Source organism: Leptidea sinapis, chromosome 29 (assembly GCF_905404315.1).
Source record: "Leptidea sinapis chromosome 29, ilLepSina1.1, whole genome shotgun sequence".
Taxonomy (NCBI): domain Eukaryota; kingdom Metazoa; phylum Arthropoda; class Insecta; order Lepidoptera; family Pieridae; genus Leptidea; species Leptidea sinapis.
Genome location: NC_066293.1, coordinates 6,125,538 through 6,153,531, shown reverse-complemented (window position 1 = coordinate 6,153,531; position 27,994 = coordinate 6,125,538). Strand labels below are relative to the sequence as shown.

Below are 27,994 nucleotides of genomic sequence, written 5' to 3'. Positions count from 1 at the left end.
GATTGGTTAAGTAGTTTTTGAGTTTATCGCGAACAGACAGACAGTCAGACAAAACTAAAATTATAATACATGTAGTATTATAATTTAGTTAAGGGATTGCCTGTAATTAATTCTACTAGGCTTCACTTATGAAGCTATAATGTATCTTAATACATTATAGCTTTAAGGGTATGTATATGCATTTATAATAAAGTCCCAGCCACTGTTTCGGGTTTTATCTATAAAAAAAAATTTAATGACAGTACAATATTGTATATTTGATTAAAAAGAGTGGAAAAACAAAATGCTGGGAGATTTTCTTGCGCCGCTTCTTCTCTCTCAGAGCGCCATTTGTTGACATCAAAAATAATTGTAAGGGAATTAATTTTGAGAAATTAAATGCCCTATTATGCCTTTATGGAGTAGTAGTTACAGACCCACATATTGTGGTTGCTGAAGAATAAAATTTTCTTTTCTGTGCTTTTTATATTGAAGTCTTATACATACATACAGTGGGAGGCTCCTTTGCACAGGAAGCCGGCTAGGTTATGGGTACCACAACGGCACCTATTTCTACCGTGAAGCAGTAATGTGTAAACATTACTGTGATTCGGTCTGAAAGGCGCCGTAGCTAGTGAAATTACTGGGGAAATGAGGCTTAACATCTTATGTCTCAAGGTGACGAGCGCAATTGTAGTGCCGCTCAGAATTTTTGGGTTTTTTGAGAATCCTGAGCGGCACTGCATTGTAATGGGCATGGCGTATCAATTACCATCAGCTCAACGTCCTGCTCGTCTCGTCCCTTATTATCATAAAAAAAAAATGAGTCGCTATGAGGTACCAAGGCAACATAATCTGCATGGCTCTAGTTACCGCTCTAGTTGGAATGTGCGCGTAAAAGCGATGTAATAAAATTTCATAAAAATTATTTTTTTATACTTACACCTGGAAAATCGAAGTCCAAATTAAGTCCCGGATCTGCGGATGAAGAAGCAATAAGCACGATCTGAAAGAATAATTTAAATCTTATAGTATCGACCTCTTGGCCTATTGATTAGTAAGAGTAAGTAAGTTAATATTGGAGTCTCGGGTTCGGATTCGAATATTTAAAGGATAAAGGACCAAAATTGAGAGATATAATCATTTTAACTATGGCCTCTCAATACATTCTTGGTAAAGTTATGTTTGTACGTAGACACATATAAAACACTTTTAAAAGGATTATAACCTGTGTCATTGTAACTGTGTTTTTACATTCGTTTTTGCGTAAAAGTTACATTTTTATAATAATAATAATAAAAATGTTTAATAACGTTTCTGAAAAGGGGGTGCACTTAGGGGTAGATATATGTTTATTGGTTTTATGGTAAAAAAGTATTTATTTACTTAAGATAGTAAATTAATCTATGACACTTGATAAATAAATAATTAATGGTTCTATTTCTGAGTACGCGGATTTCTACTATAAATTAATTAAAATGGTTACTCGGACCAGTCCTGTAATGGTTATAGACAAATGGTTAATCAAAAATTAATGGTTAAAACTATCTTTACCAGATCGTCGGTCCATCTTGTGGGGGCCTACCAACACTGCGTCTTCCGGTACGTGCTCGACGGACAGATCCGTCGAGCTATGTGCCCTGCCCACTGCCACTTCAGTTTCGCAATCATTTGGACTACGTCGGTAACTTTGGTTCTCCTACGGATCACCTGATTTCTGATTCGATCTCGCAGGGAAACTCCGAGCATAGCCCTCTCCATTGCCTTTTGAGTGACCATAAGCTTTCTCATAAGACCCATACTTAGCAACCACGTTGGTGTACATACCCCCTTTTTGAAGTTGGTTTGAAAAAGAATTGTTACTTTAACTGATTTTCATTGACAAATAGTAAACAAGTACGCTTGACATAAGCTGCTTAGTTTATTATGTATGTTAAACTACTAGTACGCACGCTAAATCAAAATTCGTCACGTTATACTCTTACGTCATAAAGGCATAAAAAGGCATAAAAGGCATATATTTTCTCAAAAAAGATTCCTTTAGAATTCTTTTTGATGTCATTTCTAATAACTACAAGATACTACTACCGCTTCGGAAACAAATGGCGCTCTGAGAGAGAAGAAGCGGCGCAAGAAACTCTCCCAGCATTCTTTTTTTTGCGCTCTTTTCAATAAAAATATACAATATTGTACAGTCATTTCTATCGCTGTAAAATAATCACAATCTAGTCCCAGGCTGTCCGATCATTTAGATATTCAGCAGTGGAGTAATAGGATTCACGACAGAGCCATTTTTTTATAAAACATTTAAATTTATTTATACATAATGCCTGAACAGTGGCTGGGACTTTATTATAGAAGTGTATACATTTACCCTTAAAGCTATTATGTATCTTATGAAGTCTACTAGAATTAGTTACAAGCAATCCCTTATTTCTAGTATTATAATTCTACCGTAAAAACTTACCAAATAAATAAAATCAATCATTTTGAATGTCGTTACCGTACAACACGGCAACTCGACTACGACAAATTTGTATTTTACGATATTTCAATAATTAATAGTTTGTTCGCGTTATAACTTTATAATTGGCTGTTAAACTTAATGGTTGTTATAAAATCGAAAAAGAGAAAATAAAATAGTATGGTGTTTTAGACGTGACTCTCACCACAGATCTCCCGGTTCGATCCTCGCGCGACACGTATGTGATTTCGGTTTCGTAAAACTCCATTTCAGCCGGAAGACGTCCACTGCTGGACAAATGCCTCCCCCAAAGATCGCCACGACGCCTATCGTCTGCGCTGCCCTCATCCAACTACACTCTGGCGATCTTCACCAGATGAACCTGAACAATTTTGGATCTGAGCGGCACTGCAATGTAATGGGCAGGGCTTATCAATTACCATCAGCTGAACGTCCTGCTCGTCTCATCCCTTATTGTCATAAAAAAATTGATAACTCATGTAATTATTTATTATTTGAAAAAAAAACATAGCCTATAGCCTTCCTCGATAAATGGACTACCCAACACTGAAAAAATCATTCAAATCGGACCAGTAGTACCAGAGATAAACGCATACCAAATATTTATTTAGTAATAAACCCATACTCCGCTATCCTGCACATAACTCTGCGGTTTTAAGTTATGTGCAGCACGCACAAACCTTGTTTACTTGGGATTACCCCGAATAAATTATCACTAAGTAAAGTAATATGTAGTTATGCCTTAATTAAAGTTAGTATTTAACTGTCTGTGTTTGTAATTGGTTGTCATAGAAGGTAAGCTTATGTAATATGGATTAACTAAAACATTTTTTTTACAATAAAGAATACATGAGCAGGACGTTCAGCTGATGGTAATTGATACGCCCTGCCCATTACAATGCAGTGCCGCAACATTTCTGAAAACACAAAAATCCTGAAAGCACTGCAATTGCGCTCGTCACCTTGAGACATAAGATGTTAAGTCTCATTTGCCCAGTAATTTCACTAGCTCTTCAGACCGGAACACAATAATGTTTACACATTACTGCTTCACGGCGACAATAGGCGCCGTTGTGGCATCCATAATCTAGCCGGCATCCTGTGCAAAGGAGCCTCCCCTTTATGGAAGTGAAGTACAATCGAATGGTTTATCTAGTGGTTCAATATTCAAAATACTAATTTCAAGCGTGGCTGACTGTTTACGACTTATCAATCAAAATCGGTTACAGTAACATACGTTTTGCTTTAATTTTCTATATTGTTGTATCTCCGTTACAGATCTTCCCTCTCGCATCCTTTGTTTGTCTTTATGCTAGTATATATATCTATGCAGTGAGCTGTTGTTTTTTTTTTACTTCATAATTTTTATTGGATTTTGGTTTTATATTTATTAGACATTTTAATGTTTTTTGGATGTTTCACATCATTCACTACATCAAGCCATTCTTTTCTTAAGACATTTTTTATTTATTTGTTACCGATCATTATCAGAATTATGCCTAGCAGATCAATCACAGGAGCGTTGCCGGGATTTTAGATAAGTGTACGCGCTTTTTTGAAGGTACCCATACCGTATTGTCCTGGAAACACCGCACACGGAATCTCATTCCACAGCTTAGGTGTACGTGGAAGAAAGTTCCTTGCAAACCACACTGTGGAGGACCGCCACACATCCAGATGGTGGGAATGATATCGTAATTTTGTGGCATGTCGTGCAACCATAAAATTCGGCGGCAGGAATCAGTTGAAACACCTCTCCGGAACACTCCCGTGATAAATGTGGTAGAAGACACACAATGAAGCGACGTCAATTCAAACGCGGTCAAATGGTTCAAGTTGATATGCGCCACACCAGAGATGACAGCAATACTCCATGTGTGGCCGGACCTGCGCTTTGTACACCGCTAGAATATGGACCGGCTTGAAGTATATTTGCTCGGCGTGCTCTATTTATGACGCCCAGCTTTTTTGAAGCCACTTTGGCCTGCCTTCCAGATGACCGCGGAAATGGCAATCGCTCGAGAATTGACCTATTTCTGTAGTAGCACCGTTACCGCCATCATTTATATTTCTGTGGTAATAGTAGAACTAGCCCTATGTTACATTAAAAAGTTAATAAAATAATACATGATGATAAATAAAACTTTCTTATAAACAGGAGAAGAAAATTTATTTGTGTTATCTAAATCAGATTTCCATTTATAAAGAGCTGAAAATATTTAGATGCTAAGTTGTCAATAAGTTATGTGATAAATAAAACTATGGCAAGAGAGCCGAAGAGGCTAAATAGGGATTTACTCGAGCGTCGTGAGCATTTATTGGACTATGAAGGTTAGGTGCTAAAAGACCCTTTTTCTTGGGGGAGCGTGTACAGGCTTAAAAATGTAAAAAAAACTGTCACAAAGAAGTACAGAAGCTTCAGATATAAATAGTGTATGCCCCACGTGTGATAACGGAAAAATATTAATCTGCCAGTTTGCATAGTGGGTGTGGCCATACGAAGAGTTGGAAAATAGGAAAAAAAATTTTAGCGCGTCAGACATGGAGAATGGATGTTAAGGCAAAGAGTAAGCAGAAAACACGCAAACAAGGTGTTTTTAGACAAGTTTTGTGGTGAAAATATAGCATTTGGAGCTATAAACACTACTTTATCCTGTTGCACATACCCTTAAGTCTTACTTGTAGGTTGCTAATGCTTGCTGTTCTCCAGAGTTATTATGAAATACCAGTTTTGTTTGCAGTTAAACAAGTTTTTTCTCGGCATGATGCATTTGTTTAGTATAGTGCTCTCATAAAAGTTGTTCTTATAGCTTTTACTTTTTTGTGTTGGTACATTTATTAAGATTAGTAATCAATAATGAGGATTGTAAGAAATTAAACTGTTTGCGCCTGTTAAAATGTTAAATTTTCGACGCAAGAATTTGGAAAATACTGGCTTTGTTACATAGGAGCTGTGAACACATATCGCTCAAGGTCGCCGGCATTTAGTGTCGCCTTAAGTCAATGCTCTTGTAGCGCTTATTCAAAAGGCTAGCGATGTGGTTGTGACCAAGAGTATTCACTGGTTTTTGTAAATGCAAAAATAATGAAACTCTTGAATACTCAAGCGCGTCAGATTATTATACAGATTGTTCATCTCAATATTCTCATCGGCCTGACCTGACAATTATGTTAAAGATATCCCTTCACTTGACATTTAGAAATTGTTTGACTTTCACATTCTGTTATGCAACGCTCAAACTGTCAGATTATTCAAATGGACACTTTTCTGCATATAATTTACTTATCTTACCTCAACCTGACGAGCTCGATTTCTTCTCACGATCGATTTTTTACTAATCTGTCGACTGCCGTAGACATTCGACCTTGTATAGAAGACTTAGGCATTATGATTAGTAGAATTACTTCACAAGGTGCAAGGTTCCCCCTTATGTTCGAATAAATCCCAAAAACCCCGCTTGGGCTCTCCTACTATTCATTCGTGAAGTAGTTGTGGAGTGAAATCTGCTATACGCTCATTAATTTATCTCGCTGATGATTCGATACTTCAGTTTTACTTTGTGAAGCAGGCCTTATAATGTTGTTATTTAATTATATTTAGAACAAGGAGGAAAATACCATGATAATTTAGTTATTTTCCTCAAATTTCCCGTTATGTTTATTGTTTATAATTGTTATTAAAGGTGATGGATTAATCACCTCTGCGGTTTTGGTAGTGTCATATCCCGTTTCTAAATATGTTAATATGATAATAGCTCAGTTGGTTAGAGCACAGGCACGGAACGCCGGAGGTGGTGGGTTCGAGTCCCGCATCGTTCATAAAATTTACTTGTTTTTCAATTTTAATCAAATTAAAATTTTATTTGTAGCCTTGTCAATTCACACAAGAGTGGAAATAGGAAGCCACCATCACTACATATTATACAACAAAGCCTCCGCCGCGTCTGTCTGTATGTTCGCGATAATCTCAACAACTACTGCACCGATTTTCATGCTGTTTTCACCAACAGATAGCGTGATTCTCGGGGAAGGTTTTAGTATATCTTGATAGGTTTTTTTTAAATATTTTAGTAATCATTAACCATATTTTTTGGAGGATGTTCAGAAATGATGTTATGGAAAATATTTAGGTGAATTATGTATTTTTGTTTTTAAATTTACTTTTTTATGATTACGGTTACATAGCTCTATATATTTTTTTCTGAGCAACAAATGCTTGCTGTACCCCCGTGCTATTTCCCCAGATGAGAAAACCGTATCTGACGACTGACGCGACACATATAGGGCGTCCCAGGGCTTTGCCACGTGGAAGAGAAGTACCTTAAATATTGTAGATGTAACGTTTCACTTAAAGAAGACTTTATTTTGATTTAAAAAGACATCTAAGCTGCGTTCATAGATTTTTAAATAATTGTCTAGTTGAACCGGGAATCGATCCCACTATACGAGAAAACACACACTGTAGCTTTATCATTATTAAGGTTTATTTATATTGCAACATTTGATATGAAGATATGTTCATAAAATGAAAAACTGACTTCGCCGTTAGGATATACAATTCACATTATCATGTTCTTTTAAAATCCCTTCGGAATGTATTATAGCCTATCTAAGGGCGTGCATATCATAGAGGCAATTAGGCAGTGCCTAAATCTTTATAAATCTTATTAAATAGTTAGTGTTAAAGTTCACTTAGTTTGGTTCCGTTTTTTTATTACCAATCTTCTATTGAACACCCGCTCATAAAATGTTTCCTTACTCTAGCTAGATACAAAATACCTACTGTAAGCAATCTTTGTTTACTCCAAAGCTCAACTCCGACTACTTAGAACCATAGTGTAACCTTGTTAGAAAACCAATGCACGCCCCTGAGCCTATCCAACTTCATTTACGGTATTGGATCTGCAGATCCATCTAGATTTCCTGGCAATGTTCCCAAAGATTAATTTTTCCCAAGAGGAATTTTGTCCGGTCAGTAAGTACCAAGGATTCTGCAATAACATCGATTTAAGATTAACTGGATTTGACAATTGATACACAAATTACTAAAATTTACGTCCGACCTCTTGGGTTCTGTCCAAGCGCTCGTTCCAATTGAACCAACCGTTCGAGTACGAATGGATCATAAATTATCTATCTTTTTCAACTGGCAGGTTGTGGCTCCATCTACAGGATCTACTTTATAGTTGGTAAACTCCAATTATTGCATATATTTGAGTCCCGCATCGTTCATAAATTTTGGTTTCAAATTTAATTCGTATAATCTATCCCAGAAATGAGAATACCACTTTAAAAAACAAATGGTATAGAACCTTGTTATATATATTCCATTTACCAGTGGGAGGCACCTTTGCACCGGATGCCGGCTAGATTATAGGTACCACAACGGCGCCTATTTCTGCCGTGAAGCAGTAATGTTTAAGCATTACTGTGTTTCGGTCTAAAAGGCGCCGTAGCTAGTGAAATTACTGGGCAAATGAGACTTGACATCTTATGTCTCAAGGTGACGAGCGCAGTTGTAGTGCCGCTCAGAATTTTTTGGGTTTTTCGATAATCCTGAACAGCACTGCATTGTAATGGGCAGGGCGTATAAATTACCATTTGCTTAATAACCTGCTCGTTTCGTGCCTTATTTCATAAAAAAAAAAATGAATAATATTTTGTGTTTTTTCCAACAGATGAATAAGGCTCTCGTTTTCCTGACTATCTTGAAGGTTGTTTGGTGTGACTTAGAATACTACTATGACGACTTCAATTTAAGCGAAGAACAGGGAAGTGAGCCAGGTTAGTTCCTTCTCCATCTTCTCCCCAGTTTTTAGGGTTTCGTACCCCAATAAGAAAACAGTAGCTAAAAAGCACTAAATACAAAATATAACTACACATTAGTTGCAAATATGCTCAAGCTGGCACACATAATATTATGCATGTCCTGTGCTGATCTTCCGCTTAATCCATTCTGTGACCTCGTAGCTGTCACTACACTTTTTCGCTATAATCCAAAGAGGATGTAAATACTATGTAATAAGAGAAGGGATTGCTTAAGTACTATATGTATATAAGCCTATCGAAATTCTCTCAGAAAAAAGCGATTCACTCGATTGTATGAAGCGTGCAGTCATTGACAGATTGACAGGTGACGGCTATAATCTTGTAAAAGACGGAGAGAGCCGAAATCCACTACGTTCTAAGCAACTGTTCGCTTTCAAACTTAGCCGGATTATACCTCGTCGCCAATCGCCATACTCTTATTACCCACCTGTAACTTCTAAAATAAGAGAGTGATAAAACAAAAAAAATATATGATGTGATTACCATGACAACTTCCACCGAAAATTGGTTTGAACGAGATCTAGTAAGTTGTTTTTTTTTTAAATACGTATAAATGCTGAGAGCTCATTTACACTGTATGATTTTGAGCAAAGAAATATTTTTTTGCTCAAAATCATACAAATAATATAATATCATTTCCCCTGTATATAACTTTTATATTATGTTAATTGGTGCTACGGAACCCTTCATGGGCGAGTCCGACTTGGCACTTGGCCGCTTTTTACTACTTAAACTATATCGTATACTTAGCCACCCGCACGTGTCTGAACTAATCAAGAACAACGCTAGTTTGACCAGGCAGGGGGAAATGTTAGCGCGCTATAACGATAATCATGTGTATACTACACGGATCGTCATGCTTACTAAAATGGCATTGCTTGCGGCGGCGTCGTGTGCTGTGTCCGGTGTCGTCACCTTCCCTCAAATATGTGCGGCGGGAACGATGGCTGGAAGATACGTCAACTCATGAATGGGTGCTGCTTGTGGTGCCTGGTCGACCTGTTATAGTTTATTTGTCGGATACGATTATTAATTATTATGACAATAATCACGACCACCATTCTCACGAGAATCTTTACACAAACAATAAATTCAAGCTCTGAAGGTTGATGCATACAATATATGATAATAATAACTAATATTTTTAAATTTGTTCAAAGTTTCATTTTATGAAATTAATTATCATTAAAATTTTCGCGTTTTCAAAGTTAATACTTTGAAAACGCTTCATATCTTGGATGCAGCACCATAGAAATCTTGTGTATTACAGCCTTTGTAAAATACTCTATTGATTGAAAAGAGTGGCCGTTGAGTTTCTTGTATGTTCTTCTCACGAGCTGTAGTTTTTCTGAAAATATGATAGGTTCCGTAATTTATAAGAAACAGTTATAGTGACGATTCAAACGCGCTTAGTCTCAGCCTAACTGAATACAGTTTATTATTTGACTTTGATAACATACTCGCCGCCCGAATGCTCGTGACAACAACTCGTGACACATCTGAGAATATCGTGGCATAGCACGAAGCTTCGCAACGATAGACGCAGGTGTGGTCTCAGCATAAGAATTACTCTCGAATGATGTCAAACAGTACAGCAAATAATAAACAATAACAAGGGAAGTAAACAAGTTGTAAACACAACAGTTCGTAATGTCATACTCGACTTTAGTGTCAAAGTCGTAAGGTCGAGTTTGCCTTACATTCGCAGGCACCAATTAATTTGATGTGACGTTGGCATAACTTAATATAAGTATAATCTATAAGATGTCTTAGGAATTGAAGGACATATATGAATATATATGTAGTAAAACAGATGGTCAGTAAATAAAAGATATTTAACTTTAGGTGCATCATGCAGAATGGCTGATGGAACTCAGGGAAAATGTGTGCAATTTTTCCTGTGTGACAGTAATGATAAAATTATTATGGATGGTCGGACTGTCATCGATATACGGTAAGAGTTTTTTATTTATTTATTCGTATATTTGGAAGCAAAAAGACACAGTGAGAAGCACTTTTGAGTATATAAAAATGTCCCCGTAAACAATTTCACTGTGTAAACTTAATTCAAATACATATTTTTATTCAATATAGGATTGACAATCACTTTTTGAACGTCAAAAACTACTACTCATTCGAAATAGACTGCCTCAGACCTGAGAAGAACGGGCGCAAGAAACTCAGCCGGTTTTTTTTATAAAAATATGGATTACAATGTAATATCATACAGTAAACATTTATAATTAAAGAGCCTGAGGGTGTTCGCTTAATTCAGTCTGTGGTAACATTAAGAAAATCGTTTATGTTATAAAACCTCTCCCACACAAACGTTTTTTAACAATTCTTTTCAATTTCGTAACACATTTGTTTTGTACATTTTCTAGGATCATATTTTAAGAGTATATACATCGCCCAATAAAAGACTTACTAACTCGACTTAACCGAGTAGTAGGCATAACAAGTTTATGTTAGTTCCTCGTGTTAACATTATGATTGTCACAGTTTCTAGCAAATTCCTCAATCTGCTTATGAACATATAAAACATTATCAAGCATTTATTAGAAGCAACAGACAAAATGTTTATTTGTTTAAATTTTTCTCTTAATAATTCTTTAGGACCTAGGTTATAAATAATCTAATATATAAAGTTCTCATGTCGCGGTGTTTGTAGTTAAACTCCTTCGAAACGGCTTTACGGATTCTTATTAAATTTTGAGTGCATATTGGGTAGGTCTGAGAATCGGACAACATCTATTTTTCATCCCCCTAAATGTTAAGGGTGGTCCACGCCAAATTTTTATTTTTTATTTTTTTGACGTTTTTTTTATTTGTTTGATTATGAGTCAGCATTAATATACATACAACTTCAAATTTTCACCCATCTACGATCAACAGTTACTTTTGTATCGCGGTTTTATTATCGGCAATACAACGTTTGCTGGGTCAGCTAGTATAATAATAATATTTCAAACTTCAGTTACACTTAATAGAAAAAAACCAGTAAACAAAATTCAAGAACTTAAAAGAGTATCAAAAACCTAAATAAAAGTTTAAAAATATGTTTGGGTTGTCCTGTGTATGACTTTATTGCGATCAATCAAACCAGGAGGTCTATTACCAAAATCAAAAGACGAACTTTCGGTCCGAAACGAAAGAACGACGAAATTCGAATAAAATCCTATTACGAAAGTACTTCGGATCCGAATACTGCGGACGAATTTCATTTCGGAATCATAGATATAACCATAAAAAGTGAAGTGGTACTAAGTTTTACGATCATAATAATGGCACACAGCGAAAAAGTAGATGACAAGTGAATTTGGGAATACGGTAAACGAAAGTCAAAATGTCTAATCGCGAACTTCGTATCGATTTTCAGGAGCTCTATTATCAAATACGAACTTTCGGTTGATGGATCATACATTTTCTAATAACGAAAGTGTTTCGGATCCGAAGATCGATGCGAAGTTCGCGATTAGACATTTTGGCTATCGTTTACCGTATTCCCAAATTCACTTGTCATTTACTTTTTATGGTTATTTCTATGTTTCCGAAACGAAATCCATGCTCACTATTCGGATCCAAAGTACTTTGGTGATATGATTTAATTCGAAGTTCGTCGTTCTTTCGATTCGGACCGAAACTTCGGCTTTCGATTTTGGTAATAGGGCGCCAGGATTGTCACCTTACGTTTTCGCTCGTCGGGTAATACCTCTTGTCCTCTTAAATACTGCACAAATATCCATCGCAGCGGCAACCACAAATACTATCTAATTGTAATGTACTGTACAATAGTAAGTAGGTTATCATAGGTTATGTACAAGTGTTACCTTATTTTATTTAAGTTTTTATTTTTTTCTGGTGTCCTTCCCTTCTACTATTGCATTTGTTGTTGAACTATGGATGTATGTCTTAAATAATAATAATTATTATACTATTTATTATAATTTCATCTTATTTCCTAACATATTTATAAAAGACAATATTATAATGTAAATCAGTGCTGTGTCATAGCCACGGCCGTGTCACAGATAATCCTGAGTCGGTGACCCATTTCCTGCACTGCACAGGAACTCTCCAATATTATATCTATTACTATTTAAATACGTTCTTTTTTTGGTTTGTTTTGTACTTTTATCTTTTTATATTAAGTGTATCCTGTGAGTGTTTTGTGAAATAAATGTTTTTCATTCTTTCTTTTCTTTCTTAGTAGTAGACACGCGTAGGTTCACCACAATTCCGCCGGTCGGTGGTTAGGGCGACTGACTGAGGAACTTCGGTAGAATGCGTGCCGTTCCCAAAACAGCTGCTTTCTGTAACTTATGGTCGAGGCTCTTTGTTATTAGACAACACGACTATCGGGAGCGCTTTTGCACTACGTCCGATCCGAATCCGATCCGAACTTGTGAAAATTCGGTCCAGTGTAGTCGTATATTATTTCTAACGGTTGAAGGAAAGAAATCGGATGACGGAATCTACCATAGAAATAATTCTACAACTAATTCGGACCGTGTTTTCACGGGTACCGATCGGATTCGGATCGGACGTAGTGCGAAAGCGCTCTAAGCCTAATAAATATTAAGGATAAGGGAAAAACTAATAAATGATGATTTCCAACTTATTATGTTTGTGTCAAGATTTGTTTCATCTGTAATTTGTATGTTTTAGAGGAGCAAGATATTATCTACAGTATTAAATCTTGCAAGATGATGCTTTAGCGTCACGAGCTATCCTGCCCAATTAATTTAAGATACCAGCTGTTTTAGAGCCAACTGGTATTACCCGCCGCGATGGCAATCGTCCTCATGTTTTGACCCTAGTAACTGGGTACGGGGAAAGGCGCTGGTGTGGGACGCAATTTTCGTCGACACTCTGGCTCCTTCTCATATCCAAGTTACGTCAATTGATGCTGGGGCTGCTGCTTCGACTGCCGAAGACAGCAAGCATCGCAAATATGTCGCATCCTTGTACCGTTTGGTATCGAGACACTACCTCGTGGGGTCCAGAGGCGTGGAGGATGTACAAAGAACTCTGTACGCACCTCAATAAGGCTACTGGAAACCCAAGGGCTGGCAACTATTTCAGTCAACGGATCAGCCTAGCTGCTATCCAACGCGGAAATGTTGCCAGTATTCTTGGGACACTCTCCCGTAACGATAGTTTTAATTTATTGTATTTATAGTATTATATATATATATTGCGAGATCGAATCAGAAATTAGCAGTAGGAGTACCAAAGTTACCGATATAGTCCAAATGATTGCGAAACTGAAGTGGCAGTGGGCAGGGCATATAGTTCGACGGACAGATGGCCGTTGGGGCAGTAAAGTCCTCGAATGGTGACCACGTACCGGAAGACGCAGTGTTGGTAGGCCGGAGGAAGACAAGATGGACCGACCATCTGGTCAAGATTGACGGAATACGTTGGATGAGGGCAGCGCAGGACCGATCGTCGTGGAAATATTTGGGGGAGGCTTTTGTCCAGCAGTGGACGTCTTCCGGCTGATGATAATGATATATATTAATATGATTTGATTTTTTAAAATATATTAATTTATTATTTGACTTTGACTTCTATGATAACCGACACAGAAGGAAGGTCGGATAATAGACAAGGTATTTTAGGAAGTTTACGTGCACCTTTATTAATATTTAATGTTAAACGATTTTTTTTTATTTTAGCGAAACAGAATCGGTATGCCATTCATACCAGGATATTTGCTGTGGGCTTTCTTCCATAAAAGATGATGTGAACCCCATTACTCCTAAACTGGCCCAGGTATTTTATTGAAACTATTTATAAAAAACTTCCAATTAAAAAATAGCGACACATCTATATTATAACTAGTGGACCCGACAGACGTTGTCCTGTAGACACGTCTTCATTTTGAAAAATCGGTCCAGCCGTTAGGAGGAGTTCACTAACATATACATGAGCAGGAGAATTATATTATACGGATGGAATTGAGAATCTAAACCAATCTCAAATTCACAGGAACACACAAAAAATCACCAAAATCGGTTCAGCCGTTTAGGAGGTAGTTCAATTGTGAATCTAAACCATTCTCGAATTCACCTGAAGACACACAGAAAGTTTTATGAAAATTGGTCCAGCCGTTTAGGAGGAGTTCAGTTACCACAGACGCACAAAAGAAATATATACCCATATCAAAAATTTAAATTTTATGATGGTTTTCACATTATAACGTTGTATTTTATTAAAATAATATTTTTAGGGTCCTATGATGTAACAATAACAGCTGTTGTCTTTATAAATTCTTTTAATAACAGAAATTAACAATATTAGAATATACTGCAGAAACTAAGGTACATAAGCAACTAAACATTTTTTTTACAAAATGAAATTGCTAAAGAAAATGAATTTATATTATGAGATGATAATTTAATACAAAGTATGGCCTCCTCTGCTATTCAGAACTTGTCGGCAACGATTATTCATTGAATTAATGAGACTGTTTATGTAATTTTGCGGTACGAGTATTCGCTCCCAATGGAATTGTAGGAAATCCTTCAGCTGTTGGGTTGTAGTCACTCCGTCTAAGGCCTAAACACGTCTCTGGAGCATGTCCCATGCATGCTCGTTGGGGTTGAGGTCTGGCGATTGTGCAGGCCAAGGCAATACCCGGACGTTCTCCGTTGCCATGTATTGACTGGTTCGCCGAGCTGTATGATAACGCGCATTGTCATGCGATAACGTAAAATAGGAGCCAAAGGTTTGTGCAAATGGATGGACTTAATGTCTGAGAATATCCTCAACGTAATTTTCAGCGTTCATGTTTCCATTTGCAAAAACGAGCTCAGTTCGCCTGTTCTTCATAATACCCGCCCATACCATTACTGTTATGCCGCTGTATGGATGACAGTACACTCGCACCCTTCTTGTATCAGGCCTAAACCCGAATCGCGACTTATCGGAAAACATAATTTTATCCCATTGTACCTGGGTCCATGTCTCTACAGAGAACGCAGGACATGAATGGTGTACCATTCATTTCGACGAGCGCGATTCCCGTGACGTATCGGTGGGCACCTAGTTGGGCGTCGAGCTCGTAGGCCGTACTCATGCAGCCGATTTCGCACAGTTTGGTGACTAATTTCAACACCACTTGAATTTTGTAGTCTCAAACTTATCTCTCGTGCGGTTAACATCGGCTGGCGTCTTGCAGTCAGTTGTATGTACCGGTCTTGCCGAGTGGTTGTACTCCTTTTACGGCCTGCTCAGTGTGTTTTGCTGTTCAGCGGGTTCCCTTGTATTATTGAAGCGCTGCCAAAGACGACAAATAACACTTCTATGAATGCCAAAATGCCGAGATACCAGATATTGATAACTTCCCGCTAGCAGCATCCCTACAGCTCTTTGCATTTCATTTGCCGTCAAATGACGTCGCTCCATGACGTAAAGAATATCTAACAATTCAATTTTGTCCTTAACTTTATTTAAATGGTTGGTAAAATTATAAAATCAAGACTAAACGTAGCAATAAAAACGCACTAAAATTCAAACAAATTCCCTTTCATTTAATTTTATGAAAAAACAAAACATAATCGAATTTTTTTTTACAACCAGCAAGTATGTCATCAATAACAAAAAAGTTTACATACCTATGCACTTTGAGTGAATAAAGACATAGAAATTAATTAATACAAATGGTAAATTTGTAATATCATGCATGTTTCTTAGACTTTTTTGATCTGTGTATAGAATTAAGAAAGATACGCAGAAAGACGGCGTTGTAAATGTTATTTGTCAGAAACCACAATAGGTACAGACCCCCAGAATATATTATTGGAAAGGTCTTGATGAGAAAAGATTAAAATTCGTTTGGGTTTCTAGGTGGTCGGGATCAAAAGCTATTCAGGTGCAAACATTTACCAGTGGGAGGCACCTTTGCACAGGATACCGGCTAGATTATGGGTACCACAACGGCGCCTATTACTGCCGTGAAGCAGTAATGTATAAGCATTACCGTGTTTCGGTCTGAAGGGAGCCGTAGCTGCTGAAATTAATGGGCAAATGAGACTTAACATCTTATGTCTCAAGGTGACGAGTGCAATTGTAGTGTCGCTCAGACCTTCTAGGTTTTTCAAGAATTCGGAGCGGCACTGTATTGTGTCAGCTGAACGTCCTGATCGTCTCGTCCCTTATTAACATAAAAAAATATGTTCCATAGAGTTATATTGAAAATGAGGTTTGTTCACTAGAACGAACTAGAATAGCCACTTTGAACAAATAGCTTCTGTAATAGGTGCATACATAAAGCTGTGGAATGAGTTTCCTTGTGCGGTATTTCCGGGACGATACGACATGGGTACCTTCAAAAAAACGCGTACACTTTCCTTAAAGGCCAGTGACGCTCCTGTGCTTCCTCTGGTGTTGCAAGAGAATGTGGGCGGCGGTGATCACTTAACACCAGGTTACCCGTGCGCTCAGTTGTCCTCATTTTCCATAAAAAAACATCCCTGTATGCCAAAGAGAGAAGTTCAAACAAATAATGAATCAATGTATATGTATGACAATGAAATAAAAAAAATTCTCAAGTGTATCAAAACCGAGTATGTTTATTGCATCACTTTACATATTATATTATATTGTAATTGAAATTATTTGTAAAACGATGAAAATGTAAATCATGATTTAAAAGAGTTGCAATGAGTTTCTCATTAGATCAACCCTTTACGAAGTAGCAGTAGATTCAATAACAATTTTTTTTTAAATTCGTAAGTGTCATTTTCGTGACCTACATGAATAAAGTGATTTTGATTCGATTTAATTTGATCTCCTGTATGCGCTGTTCAGATACTAAATAAATTAAACCCTCCGTTTCGTACACACAAAATAAGGAAATAAGGAATAAGATAAAAAGGAAAGGGGTACTCAGGGGGTTATTTCTTGATCTATTTTACTAACAAAATTAACTAGCGACTATTTCACAGTTTATTAAAAGTTATATGGTACTGAAGGGAATAGGCTCGCGGCCGCGGCGTTGCCGTATTATATGTGCAAATTTTACACCCCCCGCGCACACCTGTGCCCAGGACAAGGAAGGATAGGAAAAAGATAGGATGCATTGTGCGTACTCATCGCTCCTCGCTAATGAAACGGCCTAATCATCTCCACAAAATAAACTCAACTGTCGTTTCATAACGATGTTCAGGCTATATATAGATCATCCAAAGAGAGTTATTCTCCTAAACTCACATCCAGACTTGGTAAATAGACGACAGTAACCAAGCCAGTTCTGGATAATTAGAAAGAAAAATAGTCTTAATCAAAATTCATTTTGAAGCGTAAGGGTTGCGGCTGGCGGAACCCAGACGGTGTTGGTTTCAAGATCACAGGCGCAGAACATGGTGAGGCTTATTTTGGAGAGTTCCCGTGGATGGTTGTTATTTTCAGGTAAGAAAAGCTTTTTTTATAGAAAAGAAGTACAAACGAGCGAACGGTCACCTGGTGTTAAGTGATCACCGCCGCCCACATTCTCTTGCAACACCAAGGAAGGAAGGTACGCGCTTTTTTTGAAGGTGCCCATGTCGTATCGTCCCAGAAACACCGCACAAGGAAGATCATTCCACAACTTTGTTAGTACGTGGAAGAAAGCTCCTTGAAAACCGCACTGTGAAAGACCGCCACACATCCAGATGGTGGGGATGATATCCTAATTTGTGGCGTGTCGTGTGAAGGTGGAATTCGGCGGCAGGAATCAGACTTCTTTTTGTGGTGGGTGTGATTTGTTTATGATATAAAAATATAAGCAGAGCTGTCTTTGTTGCCCTGTGTTTCCGGGACATAAAAATGATACGTAATAATAATAATACATAAGTCCCAAGTCCGAGGGTATCGTAAGAGGCGACTTACGGCTATACCAGTTTGCACAGGATGCCGGCTAGATTATGGTTACCACAACGGCGCCTTGTTCTGCTGTGAAGCAGTAATGTGTTTCTTAAAACGGAGAATAGCACGAGGAATAAATCATTTTATTGATTTTTGCTTCGTTAGGCCAAAGAAGTATAACTTCTTGCGTGCATACATAAGTAAACACACACTTTTTTTAGCATTGATAGTCCTGATGTGCCGATTGGCGGCGGATCTATCATACATCCTCGCGCCGTGCTGACAGCAGGTCATACAGTCAACAAAGTACGGAAACTAAAGGTCAGAGCTGGAGAGTGGGATTTGAATTTATCGACAGAATACTATCCACACCAAGACAGGGATGTTGACACTGTCAAGGTCCACCATAAGTTTAATAAGGGTAAGTTGTACATTTTCAATTTTTTTGTCAGAGAAAACATACTATAACTAAACTAGTTACCGCCCGAGGTGTCGTCCACGTGGACGCTATCATCATAATATCAGCCGGAAGACGTCCACTGCTGGACAAAGGCCTCGCCAAAAGTTCTCCCTGATGATCAAATGTATTTCGGCGATCTTGACCAGATCGTCGGTCCATCTTGTGGGGGGCCTACCAACACTGCGTCTTACGGTACGTGGTCGCCATTCGAGGACTTAAGTGGCCCAACGGCCACCTGCCTGTCGTACTATGTGCTCTGCCCACTGCCACTTCAATTTCGCAATTATTTGGTCTGTATCGGTGACTTTGGTTCTGCTACGGATCTCCTAATTTCTGATTCAATCTCGCAGGGAAACTTCGAGCATAGCCCTCTCCATTACCCTCTTGCGGCCATGAGCTTTCTCATCAGGCCCATATTAGCGACCACATCTGGAAGCTAAAAGCAGCAAAAATACTATGATTTATTTTTGGAAGAGGAGGTTAAACAAGCGTACATCTCATGTTAGGTGATCACCAACGACCACATTCTCTTGCAACACCAAAAGAATAACAGGAGCATTGTAGTGGATAATATGTAGCGGGTTTGTTGTTTCGACTTCATGTTAATATTTATACAAAGTTTGAATTACATCTGTTCAGTGGTTTTTGACTTACAGCAAAATTACAACATTTTTTTAGAACAAGAACTCTGAGCGTCACTGTATTTTTAAAGCCAGGGCGAATCACCAACTTTTAGATGAAGGCTAATCACCATTTTTCTATTAAAAAAAAAAATACTTTTGCATATGAAATTCTAAAAACCATGTTGATTTGGGCTAATTTTACATTAGCACAAGTGCTGACGCGGCAAACGTTGGCCATATGAATTAGTAAGAAAACGATCGTCATTTTCAAAAAGTCCAAAACCTGTTTCTGTTTTGTGGTCGTTCATTCGGAAATGCAAAGGACTGTTAATTGGATGAGGACCTCACATTTGGTGAATGTCTGTAAACATTAAGAAAACTTTAAGAAAATAAGTTTTCGATATAAAACAGAAAAAACTAGTAGAAGTGTAACGTGGAACGCAGAGCAGCTCGATTTGTCGGGGACCCACTGCTCTGTGAACGGCTGTACAACTTGGCGTTGCGTAAAGACGTCGCTTCATTGTGTGTCTTAAGTGATCCACTTGTTAGCCAATGTAAAAGTGGTTGAATATCCTTATCATTCCATTCATTCCTGAGCTCTCTTCATTGCATCGTTGCTCTAGTTCTCGTCGATCGTATCTGTTCTGATCAGCCCGATCATAAAATTTTCTTTCTTCTCCTGACGAATGCAATGTTAACATTGCGTCGGACAAGGTCTTCTATGTAAAGCATCTGCGTTTCCATGACTTTTACTCCTCCATGCTCGATTTCAAATTCATACTCTTGAGTTGCTCAACCCATCTGGCCACTTGTCCCTCCAGATTCTTAAATTCTAGTAACCACTTCAAGTCGGCTTACTAGGAATTTGCGACTTGCTCTAAGGAAGAACTTGTTGCAGTTTCTCCTAAGAACAAAAACTAAATCTCACCAGCCTCGGCTTCAGTGCAAGTGTAAGTGCAGTTGTCAAGTACTTCACCGAGCAATTTGTCAAGTACTTCGCCAAGCACTTCGCCGAGCACTTCGCCACGTAATTTGCCAAGTACCGAAGTACTTGTACTAGTACTTCACCGAGTTATTCGTATTTGTAATTGTTATTGACAAGTACTTTGATAAGTACTTCTCTGAGTACTTTCCCAAGTGCAAGTGCAAATGCAAGTGCAAAGTGCACTTCGCCAAGCACTTTGTCAAGTACTTCGCCAAGGACTTTGCCCAGTACTTCGCCTAGTACTCCATCAAGTACTATGCCAATTACTTCGCCGAGTTTTTTGCCAAGTACTACGCCGAGTTATTCGTATTTGTTATTGATATTGACAAGTACTTCGATAAGTACTTCTCCGAGTACTTCGCCAAGTAAAAGTACTTTCGATGAAGTACTTATAAAGATAAGTACTTCATCGAAAGAAAAAACTTGGTGAAGAGAGTTATTCGTATTTGTTATTGTTATGAAATTACTGATACAACCAGCGGATGATGCACAGTAGAGGCCTGATCGTCTGTCCGTAACAGTAATATCAATATCATGTCAGCATGCATCACTGAGCATCATTCAAACAGGACCAACAGTTTGTTATCTTAAAGTGATATCCCTCACTGGGATTAAGTATAATAATAAGTAATAATAACTAATATTTATTTAGATTGTAATAAAACAAATCTTAAAAGAATATTTACAATAATAACAATTTAATATCCGCAGGGCATTTGCCGCTCTTAATATACCAGCTGTTTTAGAGCCAAATGGTATTACCCGCCGTGAAGGCAAGCGTCCTGATGGAATGACGCGACTTGCGTCGACACTCTGGCCCCTTCTCATGTCCAAGTTACGTCAGTTGGTGCTGGGTCTGCTGTTTCCACTGCCGAAGACGGCAATCGTCGCAAATATGTTGGTCTCAGTGAGTCATACATCTTTGTGCCCTTTGGTGTCGAGACACTTGGCCCGTAGGGCCCCTCTGCGCGAAGACTGTTCAAAATACTATCTTCGCGCCTCAATAAGGCTACTGAAAACCCAAGCGCTGGCAGCTATCTCGGTCAACAGATCAGCCTAGGTATCCAACGCGGAAATGCTGCCAGTATTCTTGGTACGCTTCCACGTAATGATAGTTTTAATTTTATGTAGTCATAGTATTGTCAATATTGTTATAGCTTAAATTAAATTATAATACAACCTTCTCCGAAATACGCTGCATCTTATAGTATAAGTAATATTCCGATCGGTTCAGTAGTTTTCACAGTATAACTGAAGGAAAACACCGGCTCTCCATTTATTAGTATTTATTATATCAAAGTATAATCTGTTTTCTTTCAGATAATGGTGCTAACGATATTGCTATCCTGTTTTTGAAAAAGGCATTTGATTTGGCACCAAATGTCGGAGTAGTGTGTCTACCTCCTGCGGGAATCAGAGCTGTTGGGGATACCGAATGCTTTGCTTCTGGTTGGGGAAAGAAAAAATTCGACTCTGAACAGAATTATCAGAATATATTGAAAAAGGTAGGTTTGTCGGCCTGCGGAGTTTGTTTCCGTCGCAGTATTCTTTACACTTGCTTAAATATAATTCCTTGACGCGGTGTCGTGATTCGGGTCGTTACTCTCCTTAAGTTATGCTGACACACGACAGCGGTAGAGACACCCGATAACTCATCATAATCGGGTAATATTGGGATTGACTGGTCTGCTGACAGGGATGATCGGTCTTTGGACATATTGCTGTCATTTTTGACTTATTCTATTAATCTAAATATTCCAAGAGCCAAAAATACAATTTAAATAAAATTTCCCTATAAAAACTGTATCGTACCATAATCATCATCACCATATCAGCCGGAAGACGCCCATTGCTGGACAAAAGCCTTTCCTAAAGATTTCCACGACGTGCTGCCCTCATCCAACCTATTCCGGCGATCTTGACCAAATCATCGTTTCATCTTGTACGGGGCCTACTACCGAAAGACGCAGCATTCAAGGTCTTTTCGCAATCATTTGGGCGAAGAGAAAACCCGTATATAATTTTTTTTTGGTAATTTTGACCTCCTCGGTAAATATTTTATAGCGGTAATAGAAATCATACTGCAAATATTTCAACAGCTTAACTATTGCTGTTTATTGAGATAGATTAACAGACATAAGGACAGACATCAGACTAATAGTGAATGCGCCAGTGGACAATATTCAAAAAAGGTGACTCAGGTGAACAGAAAAGGAATCGCAGAAATAAAAGGGGAAAGCCGGTATTCACCTCCTCTCCAAGATCCTTGGATCTTCTGTATTCGTCTGAGTGTTTCAATGACCACAATGTATGTTTGCGGGACGGCTAAAAATGAAATTACTTCGAAGTAACGGCGGATCAACAGGAATACGAGGATTTCCTGGATTTTCGTAAGTAATTTTGCGTAAAGATTTGCGTTCTCTCTGCATTTTCTACTGCACTTATCACGGGCAGTGCTCTCAATAGTTGTCCGGGTTGATACCACTGAACATTAAGGTAAGGCAAGGTTGCTGGCGAAAAGGTGTTAAGGGTGAGGGAAAAGGTTGTGTCTAACTTAGTGTCTAAAGTGAAGTATGAAACCCTAAAAACACTGTCTCTCAATGCTATTTACCGTTCACCAAGTAAACTATAATGAAGTATTTTGATTTTAGGTAAATCTTCCAGTAGTTGAAAGAGGGGAATGCCAGATTTTACTCCAGAAAACTAGATTGGGACCTTTCTTCCAACTAGGTTCTTCCTTCATGTGCGCGGGTGGAAGACCTGGCCAGGACACCTGCTTAGGTGACGGTGGCTCACCTCTAGTGTGTCCTGTGGAGGTAAGAAAACATAAAAAATAACAAAATCGGCAAGGAACTCAGCAAGTTCAATACTCCCTTTACAGTTTTCACAATATCCACACCTTTTTATCGTCTATATATTCCTGAACATTATAATACACATTCTTTTGCAATACAATATATTTGCATACACAATTTTTTATATATATTTGTATACATTTCCCCATGAATGATTGACGGGTCTTATGAAGTCTGAAAGTTGAAACAGAAAGTCTATTTCTATTTCTGTTGTTTCATCATCTTCAGCCGGAAGACATCCACTGCTAGACAAAAGGCTGCCGAAAGATCTTGACGACGATCGGACCTGCGCTATCCTCATCCAACGTATTCAGGCAATCTTGACCAGATCGTGCTCCATCTTGTGTGTAACTGTGTCTTCCGGCACGTGGTTGTCGTTTGAGGACTTTTCTGCCCCACCGGCCATCTGTCCGTCGAACTATGTGACCTGCCCACTGCCACTTCAGTTTCGCAATTATGTCGGTGACTTTGGTTCTCTTACGGATATCCCCATTTCTTCATTCGATCTGACAGGGAAACTCCGAGCATAGCCCTCTCCATTACCCTCTGAGCGACAATGAGCTTTCTCATACTCATCATAGATAATCACTATCTTCTTCGTATCTTGGTGGATATAAAAAGGGAAATGGATAATTTTCTCACAAGTAGTGGAGACGATACGGCTTAAGGATTACTGCGGAGGCTCTTAGTTGGCAGGACAGAGTTGAGCAGGTCCTGCAGGCCTTACTTAAGGCGAGATTAAAACGATTACCGCATTCATGATAGTAATAATTATGATGTTTATATTGGGAGGCTCCTTTGCACAGCTTGCTGGCTAGATTATGGGTACCACAACAGCCCCTATTTATTCCGTGAAGCAGTAATGTGTAAGCATTATTGTGTTTCGGTCCAAATGGCGCCGTAGATTATGAAATTACTGGGCAATTTTAGTGCCACTCAGTATTTTTGGGTTTTTCAAGAATTTTGAGCGGCACTGCATTGTAATGGGCAAGGCGCATCAATTACCATCATCTGAACGTCCTGGTCGTCTCGTTCCTTATTGTCATAAAAAATGTATTTTTTGTATTTCTCCGAACTCTACGACATCCAACGTTACTTAAAACAACTAACAAGTTAACAATGTTGTTAGCGAGAAGTAGTTGGTCATAATCATTTTCAGTGGCAAACTTGAATATGAAAAAAAAAAATAACCCGTTGAAATTGTCACAAGTATTCAAAACTACGACAGATAAAAATAAAATTTGACGTCAAATGACCCGATAGATCTTCTATTGCATCCGACATAATATTCCTTAACATGAGAAGAATCTCTATTACCAGGCTCCTTTGCACAGGATGCCGGCTAGTTTATGGGTATCACAACGGCCTCTTTAGTTTCAATTAGTATTGCATAAACATTTTTTCTATGTACCTAACATTGAATACCTCAAAGTTTTACATAGTAAGATGTGGACAGCGTACCTGACTACAATTTTATTAGACTTATATGTTACTAGCTGACCCGGCAAACGTTGTTTTGCCATATAAAGTATAATTCACGCGATAGTTTTATAAGTAATAAAGTATTGCCTATATTATAGCCTGTACATCATTTTGTTCTATTGTCAAAAGTTTTTGCAGTGCACGCAAAAATAGGTTTTCGATTTTACACCTTGTGTTACAAAATAGCAATTGAATTACGGATCCCTAATTTTGAAAAAAAAAACATAGCCTATAGCCTTCCTCGATAAATGGACTACCCAACACTGAAAGAATCATTCAAATCGGACCAGTAGTACCAGAGATTAGTGCGTTCAAACAAACAAACAAACACTGCAGCTTTATAATATTAGTATAGATTTCTTTATTTATTACTTTGTAAGTTGCAGTTGTTTGCTTTTCCTAATAAAAAAAAATATTATAAGACCACATTCGTGTTTTAATACTACACAATATTACACAACAGCTGCATAAATAACTATTACAATACAATTTAAATTGCATTCACACATAATTAATTGCCTGGTTGCACTGTGAATTGAACCCGCTAAACGAGAAAAAAATACCCTGTAGCTTTATCATATATAATTATTTGATACTAGCTGACCCGAGAGACGTTGTTCTGTATATAATAAATAAAATAATGTTTTTATATGAATATGTCAATAATATATCATAACATCAAGAATTACTTCGTAAAATATGCACCCTGCTGTCGTAATGAACTATCAAATTCTGTTATAGAAATTATGTATGGACACATAAAAGGAAAAACAAATTTGTTATTTTTATTTAATTTAGCAGCATTTTCCTATTTATTCACCTTTTAAACCTTTTCTGGACTTCCACAAATAATTCAAGACCTAAATTTGCCAAATCGGTTCAACCGTTCTCGAGTTTTAGCGGGACTAACGAACAGCAATTCATTTTTATATATATAGATAGAAACACACCCTGTATAAAACTTACTTTCCATTTCAGGGTGATGCAGACCGATACGTTCAGAATGGTATAGTGTCTTGGGGCATCGACTGCTTCAACGGTCATCCTGGAGTTTACGCAGATGTCGCCATCCTGCGGGAATGGATTGACTTCCAGATGGATGCCAGAGGCTACAGCAATGAAACTTACAGTATTTAGGATAACACATTATGTTCACCTTGTTTCACCAGTATCCCAAAACTGTTTCATAGAATTAACAGGATTTTGCCCTATGCTGCCCTGGGGTATAAAAAGAATAAGGAAGTTCCAGACCCTAGGGTGTTGCAAGAGGCGACTAACATTTACCAGTGGGAGGCCTTTTTGCACAGAATACCGGCTACATTATGGGTACCGCAACGACGCCTTTTCCTGCCGTGAAACTGTAATGTGTAAGCATTATTGTGTTTCGGTCTGATGGGCGCCGTAGCTAATAAAATTACTAGGCAAATGTACTTAACATCTTATGTCTCAAGGTGACGGGTACAAATGTAGTGCCGTTCAGAATTTTTGGGTTTTTCAAGAATCCTGAGCGGCACTGCATTGTAATGGGCATGGCGTATGGCGTATCAACTACCATCATCTGAACGAATATATAAAGCTAACTTGCCTAAAATATAAAAATGCCATCCCAAGTTTTTGATCGTTTTACAAGATGGTGCCATAAAGTAGAAATGGCTTAGGTAAATACGAAACGTGTTTTATTTATTAGAATCCTAATTATTAATACCGCTATAATAAAGGTGAAATCATTGATGTAATTTAATCAAAGATAGCTTAATATTTTATTTAATATTAAGTATGGCTACAACAGACAAGCCATAGCCAATTTTGGACCAGATATTTTCAGCAATAAAGCCTTATTAAATTTATACGTTTAGATATGCTGTGAGCTGTGAAAACTTAGTCTATTCGACAAGTTGAAAATGGTACAAAATACAGATACTTCTCTTAAAATTATGTGCGACAGCTCATTGGATCTGGAATGACGCCTAGAGAAATGTGCCAAAATCGTGTATTTAGCACATACAAAATTGCAAAAGTTATAAACAATTAAAGATGAAAAAAAATGGCATCTCGGTTTTTGCCAATATTTCACAAACTATTAATATTTAAGAAATTTCAAAGAAAAAGATAGATTCTGAAAGAGGAGGAAATTTCCAATAAAAAACTCCTAACTCCCGAAACTCTATCTCCATTATTTATAGTTCTCATCTTAGCAGTATCTCTATTTTGTACCATTTTCAACTTGTCGACTATACTATGAGAAATAAATTGCAGCGAACTATTCTCTCAGAGCTTCTAATCGCGAGTGTAATATGTAATTGTCATGCAAACGTAGTAAACCTGGCCTGTTGTCATTCATTGCCTAACAGCAAGTCTTTTTGTAGACGTTTAATTATATAAGTATAAAGCATTTTATTTTTTTAATATGTTCATTAAAGATATTGTCAAATACATCATTGTAATATTTAATTTCTCCCCAGATGTGTTATGGAAATAAACCTGAAATCGTCCTGGCATAACACAGGTTTTATTGACCTGATGTAGAGAGAGAGGTCCCGGGTTCGAATCCCGTTAGGTGCAAACATTTATTTGATGAATATGGATGTTAAAATATATTTATATATGTTTCAGTATATATGTCGTATAAAATATATCGTTGTCTTGCACCCATAGTACATGCAATGTCTAGTACCTACGCATGAAGGCACCCATGACGCATCGTCCTGAAGACACCTAATTTGTGGCGTGTCGTGCAAAGGTGCAATTCGGCGCCTGGAATCAGATCAAAACCTTATTTAAAAAAAACACCTCTTCGGAATGAAACAATGTCTTTACGCAAGCACTGCTCCCCGAAAATTCGAGCTGCTCTGCATTGCACGCAGTCAAATGGTTCGACCTAGACCAGAGATGCGACGCTCTTGTATACGGCATCACCAGAACTGTCATCCCCATAGCAATGCATGTTGGCGTCCAACATATCATTGACATGCAGATGAAACAGTGTGGGTCATACCACATAGCCTTGGGGCGCTCCAGTGTTCACGGGCTTCGGGTTCTAGCAATAACCGTCGACAACGATCTGTATGCAGCGCCCAGTGAGGAAGCTGGAAGTCCACTTGCATAAACTTTCGGGAAGCTCAAATGATGGAAGTTATGAGAGAAGCGTCTTGTGACATACACGATCAAAGGCCTTAGCTATATCCATATTTAGTACTAGTTTTCTCCCTGGATTTCGATAGCTGCTGCCTATCTAGTATCTCTTCCTTGTAAATAGCCTTTAATTATGTTTGTGTTTGCAGTAATTACTAATTGTGACAGTAATCGCGACTACAATGTTCAGGAAAGATTGTAAATTCTATAGTTTGATGATGGCCGTTGGTTTTCTTTTATGTTCATCTCAGCAAATGCACTTCTTCCGAACATATAACAGATTCAGTAATTTAAATTACTTAAATATTTTTA

General features: G+C 37.9%; 2 protein-coding genes across 2 annotated transcripts in view; one reads left to right on the top strand and one right to left on the bottom strand.

Annotated features, from left to right (window-relative positions):
- LOC126973470 (uncharacterized) overlaps positions 1 to 2,542 on the bottom strand; it is a 28,423-nt gene extending 25,881 nt beyond the window's left edge. Inside the window, exons 1-2 of the mRNA XM_050820775.1 lie at positions 2,447 to 2,542; positions 923 to 985 (exon numbers count right to left, since the gene is read on the bottom strand). Coding sequence (XP_050676732.1) covers positions 923 to 985; positions 2,447 to 2,467 — 84 coding nt within the window. The 5' untranslated portion in view covers positions 2,468 to 2,542. The remainder of the gene's footprint in view (positions 1 to 922; positions 986 to 2,446) is intronic.
- Positions 2,543 to 3,116: 574 nt separating this feature from the next.
- Positions 3,117 to 26,985, top strand: LOC126973469 (phenoloxidase-activating factor 2-like). Its single transcript, XM_050820774.1, has 9 exons — positions 3,117 to 3,259; positions 8,143 to 8,248; positions 10,139 to 10,247; positions 13,975 to 14,071; positions 17,601 to 17,710; positions 18,367 to 18,566; positions 21,534 to 21,718; positions 22,865 to 23,029; positions 25,529 to 26,985. The coding sequence occupies exons 2-9, from the start codon at positions 8,143 to 8,145 to the stop codon at positions 25,685 to 25,687; spliced, it is 1,131 nt and encodes a 376-aa protein (XP_050676731.1). The 5' UTR covers positions 3,117 to 3,259; the 3' UTR covers positions 25,688 to 26,985.
- The last annotated feature ends 1,009 nt before the right edge of the window (positions 26,986 to 27,994 follow it).

Excerpts from the sequence above, each read along its gene's own strand:
- LOC126973469 (XM_050820774.1), top strand. The coding sequence starts at position 8,143 with ATGAATAAGGCTCTCGTTTTCCTGACTATCTTGAAGGTTGTTTGGTGT. Across the intron at positions 17,711-18,366 it reads TGGATGGTTGTTATTTTCAG|CATTGATAGTCCTGATGTGC; the intron begins GTAAGAAAAGCT and ends CACTTTTTTTAG. Across the intron at positions 21,719-22,864 it reads ATCAGAATATATTGAAAAAG|GTAAATCTTCCAGTAGTTGA; the intron begins GTAGGTTTGTCG and ends TTTTGATTTTAG.